This window comes from Rattus rattus, chromosome 8, assembly GCF_011064425.1.
Source record: "Rattus rattus isolate New Zealand chromosome 8, Rrattus_CSIRO_v1, whole genome shotgun sequence".
Taxonomy (NCBI): domain Eukaryota; kingdom Metazoa; phylum Chordata; class Mammalia; order Rodentia; family Muridae; genus Rattus; species Rattus rattus.
The window spans coordinates 23,218,371-23,237,658 of record NC_046161.1 but is presented as its reverse complement, the minus strand read 5'-3'; the positions used below and the strand labels follow the sequence as shown (position 1 = coordinate 23,237,658).

The 19,288-nt window shown below is 50.7% G+C and overlaps 1 protein-coding gene across 2 annotated transcripts in view; it reads right to left on the bottom strand.

The window, feature by feature from the left end:
- Positions 1-284: 284 nt before the first annotated feature.
- Igsf9b (immunoglobulin superfamily member 9B) overlaps positions 285-19,288 on the bottom strand; it is a 46,468-nt gene continuing 27,464 nt past the window's right edge. For both annotated transcript variants that reach the window (XM_032909441.1, XM_032909442.1), the window contains exons 14-20: positions 17,898-18,124; positions 17,043-17,127; positions 14,808-14,969; positions 14,062-14,107; positions 11,869-13,524; positions 4,110-4,231; positions 285-916 (exon numbers count right to left, since the gene is read on the bottom strand). In XM_032909441.1, coding sequence (XP_032765332.1) covers positions 708-916; positions 4,110-4,231; positions 11,869-13,524; positions 14,062-14,107; positions 14,808-14,969; positions 17,043-17,127; positions 17,898-18,124 — 2,507 coding nt within the window. In that variant the 3' untranslated portion in view covers positions 285-707. The remainder of the gene's footprint in view (positions 917-4,109; positions 4,232-11,868; positions 13,525-14,061; positions 14,108-14,807; positions 14,970-17,042; positions 17,128-17,897; positions 18,125-19,288) is intronic.

Below are 19,288 nucleotides of genomic sequence, written 5' to 3'. Positions count from 1 at the left end.
TGCCAAGCACGGAGCTAGGAATCGTGGTAGGACCCCATTTCTGCTCCAGATGGGAGAGGCTAGATAGAACAATGGTGAACTCAGCTGGGAAGCATGAATCCTATTTCAACTGGAATGATCTCCCAACACAGACATGGGGACACCCACCAGTTCATAGCAGGCCCTGCTCACCAAGCCTGCTGTTCAGCATCTTCCTCAGTCCCTCACTGACCACAGGGAGAAAAAGCACTTTGCTTCAATGTACATATATATACACATAGAGAAACCCACCAACTACACACAAGTGCATTTGTATCTATATCTATATATATGTGGAGTTAGGAGGGTCGGATATAACTCTAACCCCCTCCCAGGACTTGGAAAAGTGAAACAAATGCATTACTAAAAGCCATTGCTTTCCGTTTCCTCACTTCCTAAGACGTTGGAAGAGGTGAGAAGAACCAATCTAGTAAAGAGGGAGAGGTGGCGTAGAGACAGATGTCTTCTATCCCCACATACTCCCAACTCTGACCCACAGTTAAAAGCTCTTCCCCTAGTCCTCTGTCCCATGGGCAAGGCTAGCTGGCTAGATAGTGTGTGGCATGAGGGAATACATACAGGTCAGGGGCCTGAGCCATCCCATGATGGGCAGAGGCCCTGTACAATGGTCCCTCTCTGCCCCCTTTAGCCCAGCACCCCACCCTGGGGACATTTAGAATGGTGTCAAGTCATAGCAGAGTAGCGTGGCCTGGGTCATCATGATCCACGCTGTTGAGGATGGCCGTCTGGTCTTCTGGAAGCTGACGGTGGCACAAGTCTGAAAGCCGGGCAAAGGGATCAGGACGAGAGTGTCTCTTCTTCTTTCTGAGGCAGACAGCTTCGTCGGGCCACAGAACCTGAGAGTTGGGAAGCTGCTGATCCTGGGAGGCAGAACCGTCTACAGAGGAGACAGACACACAAAAGAAACGGAGTGAAAAGGTGGACCAGAGCCTCACGCGCTCCATGCATCTCCCAGGGCTGAAGTCCAAGTTGGCACTGAAACCAAGGGAGCATCTGTATGTATGGGCTCCAAGGCCAAACATCTGCAGAGAACCTGCTCTCTCCCCACTGGAACAACCAAAACCCATCCTGGAGTCAACGGAGTAAGGTAGGTATTTTCTCTTCTATGAATTCATGGACCTCAATATTCAAGCTGTCTTAGCAACCAATCCACAAATACTTGCTGTGCTGTGCCTCTTGGATACCAGGTGGCACTCTAGGTGGCAGGAAGCAGAGCTTCACTATATCTCTCTCATCTACTCCAACCAATGACAGACATTACAGGAGACTTCAATCATGAGCGACAGTCAGGTCTGCGCGCCTCTTCCACTGCCAGGGCCAGTCCTCTGCCTCATGGCCCTTTGAGGGATACAGTGGGAGGGTTTTGTTTTCTAGATTATACTTCACATGGGGGAAGTCGGGAAGAGACAAACTGTCAAGGTTTGAAAGATACAGAAACTGGATTCTCAGGCGTTGCAAGTGCAATAACAAAGAAAGACGAGATACGAATGCACCAATGGCCAGGGCCCTGCTTCCGCCTCCCCAAGAGGTAATATCTGGCTGGAGACTTGAACCAGGATTATTCCCCAGAGCTGAATGAGAATGACTACCATCAACAAGAACAGGCAGTTAGAAACCTCGAGTTAAAAGCAGGTGTAAGCCACTATGGTGGGGCACCCCGTAATCCCCGTACTTGGAAGATTGAGGCAATAGGATTATGAGTTTGAGGATAGCCTGGGGTGTACACATTGACCCTGCCTTTTAAAAAAAGAAAGAAGAGAAGAGAAGAGAAAAGAGAAGAGAAGAAGAGAAGAGAAGAGAACAGAACAGAACAGAACAGAACAGAACAGAACAGAACAGAACAGAACAGAACAGAACAGAAGAGCAAACACAGTAAGTGCTAGAGAGACGGGGCAGTTAAGTCAACAAAATCTAAAACTTCTTGTTGCAAGGAAAAGAAAGCTTCTACAAGATTTTTGTGTGAGAATGTATGTGTGTGTTTGTGCATATGTGTATATAAACACGTATGGGGGATAAGAACTCTAAAATCTTTACAGCTCACTCTGGCTGCTCTCCTGGCAGCCGAGAGAGAGGGGGGCAAGAAGAAGGAGTATTCAAGCCCAGACATGGGTACTTTCAGGTCAGACTGAGCTACACCGCAAGACATAACATTCTGCTTTCCTGCCTCAGTACTCCCACTGGCGGACTCATAGGAAACCAGTTACCCACGAAGGCTAAGGGATCAATGAGTGATTGCTGCCTCTCTAGGTAAGGGCCAGGCTGTCACCTCTTTGGGGTACTGTAAGACTGCAGATGGGGCAGGAGGGCAGCTGCAAGGCACTGCAACAACCCAAAGGGAGAGAAAGGGACCAGCGCTTCAACTTTTCAGTAAGAGCAACCAAAGACGGAGACGGCCAGGTATATTGCAAAGGTTGAGCCGATGTACCTCCCCACGAGGATCATGTGTGAGTCACAGAGTGAAAGAGTCTGGGCAGAAGCCAAGCATGAAGGAAACAGCACCATTTACAGAGTGGGAGACAGGGAGGGAGGAGCAGGTTTAAAGAGGATGATAAAAAAAATCAGTTTGAGAGTGATAAAGCATGCAAGTCTGAGTAGGAGTCAACTAGAAATACAAGATGCTAACTCCAGGAGAACACATAGGCTGAAGGCAGACACCTGAGAGCTAGGAACACAGAATGGGCACGGAAGCTGACGTGGCCTATTCTACAATAATTAGATGAAATTTATTCATTAAAATTTACAGTTATGCACTTCCTAACAGTATTTTAACCAAGGAAGGGTCATCTATTCAATGGCAGTCCCATAGTGACTGTCCAGGCTAATACAAGCCTTGTCTGCAATGTTCACACAGTACCCAAATCATGTAACGGTACACGCGTGCGTACACAAAAGAAATAGGTCTGTATGCATATATAACGTATTATGTACGTGATTAAATTGAATGCGTTTAAATCCCAAGTCTCAGAAAATTAATTTTTGCTAAACATGGCAGCATCCACCTGTAATCCTAGTCATCCAAAAACAGAAGAGGACCAAAAGGTCAGAGCCAGCCTAAGCTACATAGATAGTTTCAGGCTGTAATCCTAGTCATCCAAAAGCAGAAGTAAGAGGACCAAAAGGTCAGAGCCAGCCTAAGCTACAGAGATAGTTTCAGGCCAGCCTAAACTATCTAGCCAGGACCTGTCTCAAAACAACAACAAGATGATTTTCTTTTTCTCTGCCTTTGTATTGCCATTCACAAACTGACAGGAAACCAGCCACAGCCAAGGGCTAAGTCATCAATGAGTTCATGGGCTTAGCCTCTGTGAAGACTTTTCCACCACCTGACTTATTAAGACAATTGATCGGCAGTGGTCACCAAAGATCTGCAAAGAAATTGCTGGACACTCTTCCTGGACCGGCTTGTAGCCTTCCTACAAACACCGGTAGAAAATGTCTGATAAATGTCAACTGCTCTTCTAAAGAAATGCTCAATTCTTCATGCACTATCTCCTAAGCTACTCATCACTCATTGCATCAGATATGTTGCAGTGGAAGTACCCTTTAAGAGACAAGGAGATTTCAGTCTCTCTCCTTAGAAAAGGTTAGTCACTGCAGAGGCTGGCCTGGCCCATGCCACATGAGCCCATGCCTGCCCTGTGATCAACTAAAGAGCTTGAAATGGTGAAGGAGAATCACACAAGGGGACAGGGACAACAGCAAGGTGTGCTGCAGAGCAGGAAAGAACAGGATACTCCTTAAGTTGCTCAAAAAGCATGCTGAAACATTACGGTGTACTTTCTAAAGCTCAGAGTAACAGAAAAGGCTCTACGGGCACGCGTACCCTCAGAGCAATGGCTCCCCAGGTGGGAGGAGATGAACTGGGAAGGGAAAGCAATCAGATCTCTTTCTTGTGTTTTCCCATGAAAATCATCTGTGTGCTATTGAAAATGAATGTTTAAAGGGGAATCAAGAACAAGAGAAGCTGGTAGCGCTTCTAGAGAACACCCAAGGTTGGGATCCTGGGCCCACAGTCCTCGTCAAATGGGGAAAGCACGGTGGAAAGACAAGTGGCACTTCCCACCATTTACCGGATCGTTTCTTTGACTTCGAAGAGCCCTTGGATGACTTTTTGGGCTTCTTTATCCGTTGGTATCTCAGAGCCTCCAGCCTCTCAGGCACAGCAGCGTTCCCGGGTGCAGGTGGAAGTATTCTGCAAGGAACAATTAGAGAGGCACAGGTCAGCTCCCAGAAAGGAGCCTTTGAAGAGGGCTGGAAGAAAGCCAAAGGACTGCCCATAGAAGGATGGAGGCCAGGGATGGAGTCCGGGGTGTCCACGATCATTCCTGGACACTTGCTCTCCTATTGCTTCTAAAAGGAGAAACCCAATAGAAAGCTCCAGCAGCAGGAGGCCTATCTCAGGTGGGAACCAACCTGGGGAGCAATCAGAAGACCCTAGGAAAGGAGAGAGAGACTTTAATGTAAGCCAACCACACATCACTTAGGCTGGGTCAAGCAAGTGCCAAAGAAGAGTCCGTTCCTAGAACTCACCATCATCAAGACCTTAAAGTAAAAATTGAAGAGCAGATTACAGCGGGAGGCGAGCGATTCCAGTCCCTGCCTCCCACGTCCAAAGACAGGAAGGGGCAAGTAAGTAGCCAATGCCCCAGTAAGGTGTGGACTCTGTGGAAGCCAACTTTACAGGGCCACTCCTTCCAGCTACAAGATTCATCTAGAACCTCACAGCTAACTGTTGTCACACATCAGCACCAGCAGGCAATGTCTGCCCAACACTCTGCAGACAATGCTTGGATTTCCTCGGTCTCATAGGAAAACAGAAGAGAGTAGAGGTGGATTATGACAGGATTGAGTGTTCAAATCTTACGGCCCCACAAAGTCCTTGCTGTGTGGGGTCAGTGGTCTCCAGCAAGTTCTACATCAACCTAAATGTTGAGACGGTTGGGAGAGGAGACTCCTATATGCTGACCCTTCTTTCTCCGTCCCTGTTATGGGACGGATAAAGTCCGCCATTTAACCAGAGCCTGTGTAGCATAGGTCACAACGGGAATCAAAATGAACCGAGAAGAGCGCACGCAGTGTGTGGCACCGGGCCTACAGAGAGAGCATTCAAGAGTCATAAAAGAAGAAAACGGAGAAGACATGTTATCCGTCTTAGTTTTTCTCAAAGTAAGACAACATGGAGCCTGAGGGACAAAGAGGGCAAGAGACAGGAGGGGCTTTCTCCCCACAAACACCGGTATTGGGATGAGACCAGGTAAGGTAGGACATTCTAGGGCCAAGGTAGACAAAGGGGAGTCTCTTCTGTCCCCAAGCTGCTCAGCTGCTCATCTCCCTTCCCCGAGTCCCCACGTGAGGTTTTAGCAGATCCTAGTTTTAAAAAAAAGACACTCTGATAGTCCTGCGAGAAGTCCCCAGAGGTCCACAGGCTATCTGGGGTGGGGGTGCGGGAGGTAAAGAGAAAGGAATAAAAAGACAGCATTTCTCCAACATGGAAGGCCTCTGCAAGCACTGGGAGGAAGGCACTTGCAGACTCGTAGTTAGTAAGCCTCTGGTCTCTGGAAGGAACTGTCAGTGAAGGAACCTCCATCCTCCTTGATGGATGACATTTGCCCCAAAAGTCTTTCAGTGCATCGAATATCAAGAAACCCTCTCAAATTCAAGTCAGAGGCAACTCCTTAACATTTCACAGACCCTACAGCATCTCTATACACCACACGAGTACCCATGTCCCGTGGAAGAGCAGTCTAGTTCACAGTGTAAACAAGTCCCCCCAACAACCCAATATGCCAGTGTCCAATCCCCTTCTCTTCTCCTAACCCAGCTCTTCCCCAAAAGCAGCAGCTAGAGGGAGCCCTCATCACCCCTTCTTAACTTGGACAATGTTCTCTGTGTTGCCTGAAAAGAAAGCCAAGGACATGAATTCACCACCATTTGCCACCTCTACTCCAGATCCTGGCCAGCATTCAGCAAGGCCATGTGAGGTGAGAGATGTGGTTAGAGGAGACATCGAACAGCCAACACAACCCTTGACACCCACAGTTACAGCACCGTTCTTCCTTATTCCCTAGCCAACGGGCAGAAGTAGACGAAGCGTGGGGGCTGTCTCTCCTTTACTGTGAAGGGTAGGATGGGGAAAACAATTCCCTAACGCTACAGCCAGCGGAAAGGTGAAACCACTTTCTATATATTCTATATGCCCTATAGAATAGCTGTGAGTTCAAAAGCCAGTGCCACTCTAGCCAGCCACAAAGGGATTCCTCTGCCGTGGTGACAGAGCGCAGGCTATAGAAGCTGGTACAGAGCACCCCTGAGAATTCCCAAGGACTCTTCAAGGCAGATGGAATGTTCAGGGGGTGAGATACCAACAGCACAATTAACATATTATTACTACTATCACGTATGTAACACGTGCTCATCACTTCCCATGCCAGGCACATGTCTGTAAGGAGTCTAAGAGGTACAGTCTGCACTAGCCATATTCCAGATGGAGACACTCAACTTTTGTGAGGGGAGCAACTTAGCCAGGTATAATCAGACAGACTCTTCAGTATTAGGCTAAACTGCTCTTTAAGTAAAACAGGCACAGAGGCTATTATAAACAAAACAGACTTTTCCTGATCCACGACGCTCTCTGCTCCAGTGTCACAGGCAAAATAAGACAGACCAGGCATGGAGCAAACTGGTAAAGTTTCATCTTCAGGCACAAATTCTCAAACAACAATGATACACAGAGGAAGAGAAAACTTTTCACTTGAGAGGCGGTCAAGCTCCAGCCCTTCTAGGATCCCTGCTGCCCACCTCAAGACACGACAACACAGCAGATGATGTCTCCTAGAGGCACCAGGATATACTTGCCTAAGGCCAGAGGCCCAAATAAAAGCAAGTCTCTAGCAGGACAGGTGGGAAGAGAGGGAAGACATATGGGTCTGTTTTGAGAGCGCTATACAGAAAAGACACGAAACATTGTTCAGTAGTCTTTATGAACAGCTTCGAGAGCCCTCTGGTATCAGCCCGCCTCCCATTTTTAGGGAGGATAACGGTGTCCCATGTCAATACTAAGTGTATCTGACACTGTTCCAGCTTTGAAACTTTTGGTATTGGTGTTTGGCATAAGAAGCAGTAAACCTGAACTTGATCTGGAGGAGAGGTGATCACAAGAGACTCCACCCTGGTCCCCAAGGCAAGGCTCAGTTCTCCCACTGGTCAGTCTCAACTTGTCTCCACATACAGGAATGCTGCCAACTTCAGTTCCCTTCTCTTAGATGGCCCAAGTATATTACTGACAGAGACCTCCAAGCCTACAAGCTTTTCTGGTCTCTCACTTCATGCAAATCCTAGTTCTGTGATCCAGTGGTGTTCTTTGCAGCTCAGAATTACCAAAAATTGCCAACATTTACTTTAAAATCAATTCTCATGCCAGTCCACACAAAATTCCCAGCCCACTCATTCAACCCCAGAGGTGTTATCTGCCTGGTACCCTGCTCCCTAGCGTAGCTGAGGAGAGAAGTGGAAGACTTACAACACAGGAATTTCTTAGGCCAGGAAAGTCAAAATCCAGCTGCCCATTTCTTTGGTTTTGGGCCCTAAGAACTATCCATAAAGACACATGTGACAGGAACTCCTGACACATCTGGGAAGAAGGAACCTGGACTGAAGAACTGCCTCCATTAGACTAGCCTGTAGGCTTGTCTGTAGGGCATTTTCTTGATTACTAAGGTAGGTACAGTCCACTGTGGGTGGCACCATTCCTATGCATGTAGGCCTGGCCTTTATAAGAAAAGTCATTGAACATCACCCTGTTCCTGCCTCCAGGTTCCTCCCTTGAGCTTTTGACTTGACTTCCCAGAAGGATGTACTATAACCTGCATGACAAATAAACCCTTTCCTCCCCAAAGTTGCTTGTGGTTAAAGCATTTATTATAGCAACAGCAAAGGCCACTAGAACAACACAGTTCTCCATAATTTCCCCCAGGTAGTAGAAAGAAGTAACCCAGAGGCTGCCTCCCCTCACCATGGGTGGGTGGAAGGATGGGGAAATCTATTCAAATTCATATCATAGTCAGGGAATAGGGGATAGCACTCTCTATGTGCCCCACAGACAGCCAGGAAATCACAAGCTAGCATTAAGCCAGCCCGATCTCAAAGGGATCCCTCGCTCATAGAGGCAGAATGCAGACTCGGTGTTTTACCTCGGGCCTCAGGTAAGGCCTGTGCCTAACTGGGAACTCCTCCCTACAGTATACCTAATCAAAGGGGGCTGTGTTAGGCTTTCCAGCCTCCCACATCACAGAGAGCACAGAAGACAGTAAGGGGAAATGGAGCCAACAGAGTACTGTCAGCATCGGAGGAGCATTGAGTAAGTGGCTGGGCCCCCAGGCACCCACAGAATAGATCCACATACTGCAGCTCCCACTCTGCCACGGAAGCTGGGAAGAGGATAAAGAGAGAAGGGACGAAAGGGAGACAGGGTGGGGGAATGACAAAAGGAACGGGCAGAAGGAAAGGGGAGAGAATGAAGAGGGAAGAAACAAAGCAAGGACAAACGCAGACGGGATGCATCGCGGCTTCTCCAAGCAAGACCAGGGGACACATGCAAAGGTGCAGCGTGAAGACAGCATCTACAGAGGGGCCATAGCTTCACTATGGCCCGGCAGCTTCTGTGCCCCAGGGAATCTTTCAGCAAGCAGAAGAATGAGCAGAGGTTCCTGTTGCCTAGCACCACAAAGACCTAACTTGGACAACATAGAGGACTTCTTCTGCACTAGGGATGCTATCCAAGTCTAGGAGAGGAACAACTGTCACTCCCTGCTGTCCCTGGTTTCTGGGTTTGCCACAGGGATAATGTGGCTCGGTTCTCTCAGATCTGACATGGGGAAGACACTGGGAAAGACGGAGTCGGTGGAGTTGGGGGAAAATGGAAATCACAAAGGAGCTGGCCACTTTGCAGGAACTGGGTAAGAGCTGTCCCACAGCTACCAAACCCCAGGGGGCAACAAAGCACCTATGCCAGCAAACAGCGGGGAAGACAGGCATAGGGCAGAGAAGTTAATCATTCTCCCTGCTCTGCTACAGCCATCCAAGGAGCCGCAAGAGGCCCAGAAGCAGGTGAGCTCCCAAGCACTCTATGATCCTGCCAACGCGGGTAGCTGCAGGCTGATACTCAGCCTCATACACAATGCTAGGGCCTCTTGGATAATGACAGTTTTATAGCTGCAGGTCATAAAGAAATGTCCCGTGCAGTCTCCTCATGAGAGGCCTCTCTTAGGAGATTTATAGTCCTGCGTTAAGAGGAACAGCCTCTCACAGCATATGAGAGGGGGGAAGCATGCAGTTTCTTCTTTTAGGAAGCCAAAGCACCAAAACAAAATCTCCCACTCTTCCATCCAGGGGGTGGGGGCTGGGGCAGATTGCCAGCCCTGAGGCATGAGCAAAGGAGCTTAGGATAAAAACAAGCATCTTGACAGGGATGGAGCTCTGAGTTCCTGAGCATTTTTAAAAGAAACCTGGCCCCTTCGCTGGGAGCCCCCTCTTCTGGGTTCCACCGGGAAGGATGCTGGAGGAGCCACCAATGGCTGGGGAAGGGCAGTGCTGATGTCTAAGGTTTTAAGCTTTTTACCTTTCTTCCTAGCATGAATTCTCCCAAAAACATGACCTAAGGGGCCCGGCTACTGCAGGGACCCTGAAAGCGATGTCGCTCTAAGGACAAGGTCACATTCCAGTCCTACAACAGCCACAGAAGGGCTGCAGAGTGCAAGGACCATGGGAGAGTGGCTGCACTCTCACCTTTGAAGAGCTGAAAGCCACCTGAGCCTCAGGACCCAGTCGGATGTGGAAGAGCGACCTCTATCATTAAGATCCCCAGGAAGGAAAAAACAACCCTAGGAAGAGATCTGAGTTTAGGGAGAGGGGTTGGCAGGGAGGACACTACCCTGAGTCTACTGGGGAAACAGAGCACTGAACTGAGGGGGATGAGAGATCCCTGGATCCCCGCACGGACCCAAACAGGTCCCCGAGGATAGAGATGCAAAGCTGACCATGGAAATTCTGGCTCCCTGGGGTTCATGCAGGGTCCTGTAGCTGCTATGGAGGTCTATGAGGGCGTTGGCAGCAGGATGGCAAGGATCCGAGTGAGAACAAATGCAGCCCATTCTAGAGAGGTTGGTATGGGCTCGGAGGTTAAAAGCTACAGCTAGGCAGTGCCCAGCATGGCCAGGTGGGCGGCTGGAGCGGCAGAGCAATGCGATGTGAGGAATCCAGAAGCCATGGGAGCCCGGGAGCAGCAGCTGCCCGAGTGAGGCAATGAGGGGATATGTTTTGGATCCCCTCTTTTGGAAGCAATGGCCCTGCCGAAGCCCCATCCACCTGCCCACCCCACCCCGCCCCACCGATGAGCTCCCTTACCTATTGAGCTGAGGAGAGGCTTGTCTCGACAACACTGCCCAGATAGCTGAGATAATCAGAAACAAAGCAGTTACCAACACCGGCCAGATGAACCACCCACGCACACCCAGAGGGGAGGAGGGGACAGAGTGAGCAGAGACCCGCAGGCGAGGTCAGCGAACGGGTGAGGGAAAAGAGAGAACCAGAGAACCAAAGGCATAGATGGAACAGAGAGGGTGAGCAGGCTGTACAAGGCACAGACAGGATGCAATGACATCTCCTGCAGACAGAGACGACGGGGAGTCTTCGCTAACCTCTTGGATCCCCACACAGCCTGCCCTCCAAGAGTGCCCACCATGGCACTGAGGTAAGCTGGCAGTTTCCAGTGACCACGGTAGTGGGAGGGGGAAGGCTGGGTTCCCTCCTCTCCAGTTACCTCCCATCCCCATCCCACCCCACCCCCATCCCCACCAGGACAGCCTCCTCTGGTCACACCAAGAGAAGAGGCCAAAGGACTGAACCCAAGAAAAAGACTGAGAAAGAGAAGGGAGAAAGGATGAGGGCAAGGCAGGGGAAGAGGGTAGGGGTGCGCACAACAGAGGCATGGCAGGCTCTTCAGAGCAAACTGGGTCAACCTCAAGGCGACGGAAAAAGAAAAGAGGAAGACGGACTGACTTCGAAAGGAACAAAGGCTAGGAGGAAAGGGGAGTGCAGACGGACAGAAGAGGCACAGACAGGCGTCCAGGCCGACTGGTACCTGGAATACCAGCTGCTACAGTACAGTGTGTGCTCTCTCAGACGAGCAGATCTCGGGAGCTTGTCTGTCTGTCTGTCTGTCTCTCTGTAGCTTCCTGTGAGGCACATAGGTGGGCGGGGATATGGCTCCCCACACACAGGTCTGAGTTGTTCTCAGCCTCCAGGGGTACCTTCCCGGAGAGACTAAGGACAGGGCCTGGAGTCCAGCACTTACTAGGCACGCTAAGGAGCAGGTATTTGAGTACATGGGGCCTCAGATCAGTGGTCCTGCTTGGTATGGAGTGGCTACACAAGAGGAGACACAAGATCTGCAGGCAGCTGCAGGGAAGCAGCACTATCCAACACCAGGATCACAGGGATGTGGCCAGCCTCGACATCATGGGCAGCTTTCACAGGCATCACTGCCTGCTATGCTGTTCCCTTCCCGTTCCCCACATTCCTGGTACATGAAGAGCCTTCACAGAACTCTGGGTTGAGTGAGGAGACTCCGGAAGTGCCTGGCAGGGTACCAGCAGGTAAGACCATCCATTCCAGTGAAGATCCTCTGCCAATGTGTGGCCAGAACTCCTCTCCCAGGGGTGCCGTAGCGGGTCCCAAACAAGCCCCATTATTGGGATGATGGGGAGGTAGGGGACAGGGTAAGGCGTGGGGAGACTAGCCAGAAGTAGGCCAGAGACAGTGGCTTACACTCACCCTGAAGTAGGTAAGGTTGTTGGGGGCTCTGGCCGGAGTGGCTCCTCCCCCATCCTCCGAGGGGAAGGCGTCTGTCCAAACACATCCAAGTTGTCCCCTGGCGCCGGAGGGGCAGGGCCAGGTGGCGGAGAAGGGTAGCCTGTGGCCAGAGTAGTGAAGCCCATTGTGGGCCTGTAGCTGGGGCTCCCACTGCGGCTGCTCTGTGAAGGAGATCCCGTGGATGATGGTGTTGACTTGCGAGAGAAGCTGACCGCGGCTGGCGGCTGCAGGGTGATCTCTGACATCTCTGCCTGCTGCAAGAGGCCTGGTCGAGGTCGGGCACGAGCAGCGAGCTCAGGGGAGCCAGTGCGGGAACTAAGGGGGCTTTGGGTCAGAGGTGAGAGCCGGGAGGGCTGTAGCACCACTTGATGTAAACTGGGCTCGGCACGCCGGGCCTGCCGGGGGCTGGGCCGGGGCCGGGGCTGGGGCTCATACCACCGAGTGTCCAGGCCAAATGTGCTGGGGCCACCGTGCCCCCCGGGCTCGGCTGGCTCCGGGTAAGGCAACACCGGTATCCCCATACCTTGGCTGGTATGTCTTAGCTGCCCTTGGCTGACCAGAGGTTGCATAGGTCTTTCCTGCCACTTGGTGGCAGGGGGCGCCGGGATGGGACCCCTGCCAGGTGACTTGCCTACCCAGCCCTTTGGTGCCTCCAGAGACAGCATGCCTGGATAGGCTGCAGGCACCTGGAGCGGGGCTGGGGGCAGTCCTCGGGGCAGGCAGGGCTTGGGCTGCAAACTCTCGGCCACATCACAGGGGTGCAGCTGGTGGGGGAACATCATAGCTGGGGTCTCCAGTCCCCCAAAGGGAAATTCTGGCCGGCCCCAGGGCTCAGGGGAGCGCCCTCCTGTAGGTGTCTGAGTCAAGGGCAAAGTGCTGTTAGAAGCATTCTCTCCGTTTTCCTCAGGGATGGTGGGGTGGCCAAAAGGCCCCTCGGTGTGCAGGGGTGGGGACGACATGACTGAGCTCAAGGGGCTGCCCACTTCTGGCATATAGAAGGGTGGAGGCTCCACCTCCCCAGGGCTGCTGCTGCTGAGGTACCCATAATACTGGCCATGCTGGAAGGGCCGAGGGGCAGGAGGCCTCGCTTGGCCAGTAGCCTGGAGTCGTCCTCCCAGTCCACTGGGGCCCTCGAGCCCTCGAGGCTGGAACCGAGGGCTGTATGCTGGTGGTGGCAGGTAAGAGTCCTGGCTGGAAGACATAGGGGTCAGTTGAGGCTTCAGAGCAGCCACAGACGTGGGCACCAGTGGGTCTTCATTCTCCTCATCTGACTGCCGGAACTCAGGGTACATGTCCGTCTCCTCAGCGAAGGGGAAGCCTTCGATTCGCCGGCCCTTCACAGAGGGCTCCATCTCCGACGGGCCCATGACGAAGCGGCCATCCGGGCCTCTACTGATCAGTTCAATGGGTGTGGTGGCCTCTGCTTCGGCCTCAGCCTTGGCCACGCTGTACTTCCTGCTGCTGATAGCCCTCTTGGTTTTTTTGTACAGGGACAGCTCTTTCTCCCTTGTAGGGCTCAGCATCCTCTTGGCTGCTGGCTGGCCCTGGTCGTCAGAGGATTCAGACGGGGCACGGAGTGTGCGGATGCTCTCAGGACTCACCTTGCCAGAGGACAAGCTATACGTGAAAGAAACAGAAGATGATAAAGGGTGCTATACACACTGCCTCCAGCTTCTTCTCTTTGTCTTTAACAGTGACTCCAAGGGAAACAAGCATGGATGGGCTGAACATTTTGGTCAGAAATTCTGGCCAACTCTCTCCATTGTCTACACACATGCCGTCCATTTTTAGAATGAACATCCACTCTGCTACTTTTCTACTGACTTGCCCCTAAATTTGGTACATCCTGCCTGTGCACAATTCCAATTTTATTCTCTACTTGTTCAGAGATACAAGCCAATATTAATGCTGACTCCAGCAAAGGACCAGAAAACATTACAGAAATAACAGGGCAAGGCTAAACAAACGAGCCGCGGCGAGCTTGAATTATCTATAGACTACCCACCCTCGATCCATGTAGGCAACTTAAAACGGACAAGCCAAATCAGCAGGTATAAAATACCCTAAGGAGATAGGATCAACGCAAGCTAATAGTTTACGATGTCTAGCCTCCCCCTTCTACCTACAGACCCCCCGACAGCCAGAGACACTTACGGAGACTCAAGACTCTTCCTACAGTGAGTGATGGACAGCGGAGGATCTGGAAGGGAACAAGAAAAAAGGGAGAGGTCTCAGCCCCTACACACACACACACAGGACTCCGTACCCCAGGATCAACAGAGGGGCCCATTATAAAGTCACAGAGGAAAAGGCTTCCCTTGCCTGGCAGCTCTATGCCCAGCTAAGAGGTCACACAACCACCAGGCCCTCTCTCCCTGTATCCCTGGCCCTATTCTCTTCCCTTCAGTACCCTTTGTCTCTCTTTCCCCCTTTCAAATCAAGTCCCATTGCATGGAGGCACATGCCTCTGATACAAGCACTTGGGAGGCTGAGGCAAGAGAATCTCGAGTTTGAAGCATGCCTGGTCTATAAATAGAGCAAGATCCTGTCTGTCAAAGAAGTAGTAGTAGTAGTAGTAGTAGTAGTAGTAGTAGTAGTAGTAGTAGTGGTAATGATCATAGTAGTAATAAATTTAAAACGAGGACATTAAGTGGGAGGAGACTGCGGTTGGTGGGTCCTGAAGAAAGTTGGAGAAAGGTGGTGAGGGGTAAAATAAAAATACTTATATATACAGTATATAATATATATATACATTATATATTATATATATATGTGTGTGTGTGTATGTATATGGAATTTTCCGGAAATGAACAAAAATATTTTAAAGATGAAATCCAATCCCACTGGCGGCTCTGCCTGCAAGATCCCAGCGTCTGTTTCCAGAGGAGACGAGCACCTACCTTTCTTCCGCTTGAGTTTGCGTTTGCGCTGCTTGTTGACAAAGCAGGCAGCCAGAGTGCTGAAGAGGATAGCAGCCGCCAGGAAGCAGATGGTGGCCACTATCCCAGCCAACACTGGCCGGGCCAGCCCATCATCGGTCAGGTCCGGCTGCGGGAAGATGTCTGCAAGGAAGGTCAGAAGCACCCATGGGTGCCGAGCTCCCCAAAGTTTTCCCCACCTCCTCTGACACTTGGTCCCTAGCGACTTTTCCCTCCAGCAGACAAGGCTGGGGCCAGGCCTCCACACTCAGTTCCAACACGAGCCTTTAGAGAAGTGTAACGAGCTTGGTGCAGCAGTGTGGAAGCTGAGAATGGGACAGTCTATGACGGTCAAGTAACTTCCTTGTAGGGTACGATATCTGCATCTTCCTGGGGGGAGGGGGGGAATAATCACCAGTCATCCTCTGGAGCTGTCTTGTCTATCACTGAGAGAATAGCGAAGCACTTCCATGCATGTCATCCGGCCCTCCCATAGTAACCCTGTGAGCTAGCTACACGCTCCACTCTTCTCTTAATGAAGACATCAGTGACTGGCTCACTCTGCTCTTGGTACCCTAACAGAAGCACAGCTGTTCTGACTTTCAGTCAGAATTCTCTGCCTTCTCCTATGCCTTCTACACTGTGAAGACGCCTGGGAGATAAAGTTCTTACTCAGGGAGAGGAACTATTAGAATAGAATCTAGGCGCAATCTGTCTTCTGACTCCTTACAGGACAGACAGGCTGGCAGCTTCCCGCAGCAAGGACTAGTACATCTTGGTCATGCGAGCTCTAGCAGCAAGCTGGAGCTGTAGAAAGGATGAGGTGGGCTCAGTTCTCCCTTCCCCAGTTAGAGAAAAAGCTTCGCCTCGTGACAGATCCATAGGCCAGTTAGTGCCAGGGCCAGAGCCAGCGCACTGTACTTTACACACAGGGCAGTGAGATCCATGAGTGCCACTCTTAAAGAACATCAAAGAATAAGCCAAGACGTTGTGAGATGGCTGGCCAGCGTTCAATGCCACATCGATAACGATAATGGAAAAAAAAATCCATATTACACTGATGGGACCAGAGTCTCGGGGGAGTTAAGTACAGGGACGGCTGCTGCTGGTGAAGCTCATTCAGCAAACAGGGCTGCCTGGCGAGGCAGGCTTCCTTTACTCTTGGAAGAAGACGCAAAGCTACGGACCGAGAGCTGTTCCCGGAACTGAGCGCACGAAACGCTCAAGTTGTCTACTTTGGCTCTGGCTGGAATGTTTTTTTTTTCCCTATGTTGTTCCATCTCTCTGTGTCTCTTCCCTGGAGAGAAGCCAAGACAGAAGCAGCTGAGTTTTGCTGCCTATGAGAGACAACTTGATTTTACACAAACGCCCCAGGGTGCCTAACACATAAGACAAAAATCACACTCTCCTCTTCCCCGTGTGCCCTCGGCTCCGCGTTCCTCCCCTCAGCTCACACCAAAGCTTCTGTAATGCCAAGAGGCTCCCTACAAGAGCTTTCTGGCCAAGACCCTCGTAAACAGATCTCAGGGGGTCTCAGAACATGCTGCACCCAAGGAAATGGTGCCTTAGTAAGCAAGTCCACATCGAGACACCTCGCTCCTGGAGAGGGTCTCTGCTGTGTTTCAGAAAACTCTGGAACAGAGGGAAGACTTGTGGAAATGGGACCAGTGCCAAGAAAAAGAAAGATAAATGGAGAAGATGCTCGGGGGTTGGCTTTATTTAGTCTGGGGGAAAAAAAAATCTAGGGAGAGGAAGGAAGGAAGGAAAACAACACCAAACAACAATTTTCCAAATAAAACCCACATAATTATAAGGAAGCCTATAATAGGCATCCAACAAACACTTGTTGACCTGCTGTATCTCCCCTCTAATTCATGGTGCCCGCCCCCTTACACAGCATAGCTAGCACGCAAACACAGCATGTATCGCGCCCAGCACACTCTAACGAGGTCCAATACATTTCCTTCCTCGGCTATCTCACAGATGTATCAGAAGCTCCACCAGTTCCACAGTGGAACCGAACATCATGTGTCATGAAAACACAGATCTGATGTTCTTCCGAAACCGTAAGACGGACAAGGTTTCAACTAGACTCCTGCTTAAGCTTTCAACCCAGCCGACATGTGCTCCCAGACTAGCTGCTTCACAAAAGGACTCTCGTGTGGCTCTGAGGCTTGCGTTCTGGTTGTTGTTAGACAATTTTAGAACCCAAGGTACCTGTGCTGGAGACACCGGCGATGTTGCTGGGCTCGCTGATCAGATCCTGCATGACAGCCAAAACCCGGAACTCATACCAGGTATCCTACAATCCAGGGACAACAGCCAGTCAGCGGAGGGGCTGAAGACCACCACTGACCCTGTACATGAAGCCCACAGAACAGGGTACCCAGAGCACTGGTCACGGAGAGTGTTAATGGTGACTGCTCACATTGGGCGAGGTTACAGTGCACATATTTCCCACTGTATTCAATCTATGGGCCGAGAGCTATGCACATGAGGCCACCGAGAAAGACCGCAGAGATAGATGCTCAGTGAGACCCTGGAAAAGGGAGCTGGAAGGATAACATCGGCTCTTCTAGCTATGAAACGAGCTGTTTTCTCTCTCAAGAAAGAGAGGTGTTCCTTCTTAAAAGATGTCCCCCAGAAAATAAAAAGGGAACGTGTTTTGTCTCAGGACTCTGAATTATTAAAACAAGAGTCCTTCTGGCCAGCCTAGAAGACAACTTTTCTAGAGCCTCCTCAGTTTACCCTGACTAGAACCCAACAAACTGGGGCCTTGAGTCTGATGATGCATACTGGCTTCTCCCTGCCTCACCCTAGCTAGTGTTTATATTTGAGGAAAACTATCTGTGTCGCACTGGTCCTCCATGCCGATAAGCCAGCTCTGGTCTGGGGACCAACTTCAACCTTTGGTAGCAGACTAGGGAGAGTCTAAGACTTGCAGGTAAGGCAGACCAGTTTGGGGCTTGACTCTAAGCTGTGAGGTGAGTCTCTCAATGATCAGTGACTTTACAAATCGTCATGACGAATTCCAGAGACGGGGAATAAGAGGCAAAAAATTAAAGTCCCCACCTGTGACAGATCCTTGGCAAAAAATTCTCCATCGGTGCCTGGTATGGCATCATCTAGCATCTCCCAGCGCTCCCCAACTCGGAACTCCATGATGTAGCGGTCAATGGGGAAGCTGTGGTTGGCAGGAGGGAGCCAGGACAGGAGCACACCCTGCTGGGTCCGGTTGGCTGTGAGGCACCTTGGTGGGGTCACCAGCACCAGGGGTTCTGGAGTTGTAACAGGGAATGCTAGGAGGAAAAGGGAGACGAAAGATGACGGCCACAGACTCCGACCCAGTGTGGGAAGCAGAACCTAACATGGAAAGAATTTCTTTTTTTTTTTTCAGAACAGCAAGAGGTCCCTCCAACAGCCCTCATGATCCTCGTCAAGAGAAGTCAGGGCTAGTGAGCTAGAGATCTGTGACTCTCTGCAGAACAAGACAACTGCACAATGACCAAGCACCTCCTCAAAAGGGAAGAGGTAGGTACTATGAGGAGAGAGAAGAACCTAGTGAAAGATACAGGTCATGTGCCACATAACAGCTCTGTCGGCAACATTCCTATGCCCTACGAAGTTACGGAGCTGAAAATGTCCTATTGGCTAGTAGGAGAGGATTCACTATAATACAGAACAGCATGTTCCTCGAACATCCAAGGTAACACTGGTATGAACAAACCTGCGGCTCTGCCGGTCACGCAAAGTGCAGACTACATAGCAATGGTGACATCCAACCATGCTACAGGCTATGTATCTATTCCATTGTATATTTTTATGGCTAGAGAATACTCCAGCAACAGAAAAGGTTTCTGATGAAAACAGCCCCCACCTTGCTCCCGCAGCATCAGCTCCATTGATCTAAAGGTTGCATCATTTTCTCACAATGCCACGCCATCTACACTATGGCCTCATTACCTAATGACACACTTCCCAGGTGTGGTTCCTCTGATGGTTTCCCCCACTGTTAACGAGGCAATGGCTGTATCTTTTGCTCTCATCCCAAGAACTGGTGAGATCTTCTCACGACACATGAGTCATACTCTCGACTCCATTTGGGGCCCCTGAGCTCAAGATGAGACCCAGCCTAGACTTGGTGATATACACCTTTAATCCTAACACTTGGGAGGCAGAGACAGCCAGATCTTTGTGAGTTCAAGGTCAGCTTTGGTCTACAAAGTGAATTCTAAGCCAGGTGCGGCTATTTGAATAGGTGAGACCCTAATCAGAGGAACTTTGAAGTTTGGAGTGAACATTTTACGTCTGCTGTCCACAGGGCAGAGGGGTGGGGGTACTGATGTCATGACCTCCAGTCTGGCTGAGAAGTGTCGGTTTGCCAAGGCTGTCCTTGGGCCCCATGCAACTACTGGTAGATCGTTCTGCCTGTAGATTGCCCCCGACCCCTTGTTAAAACTGCC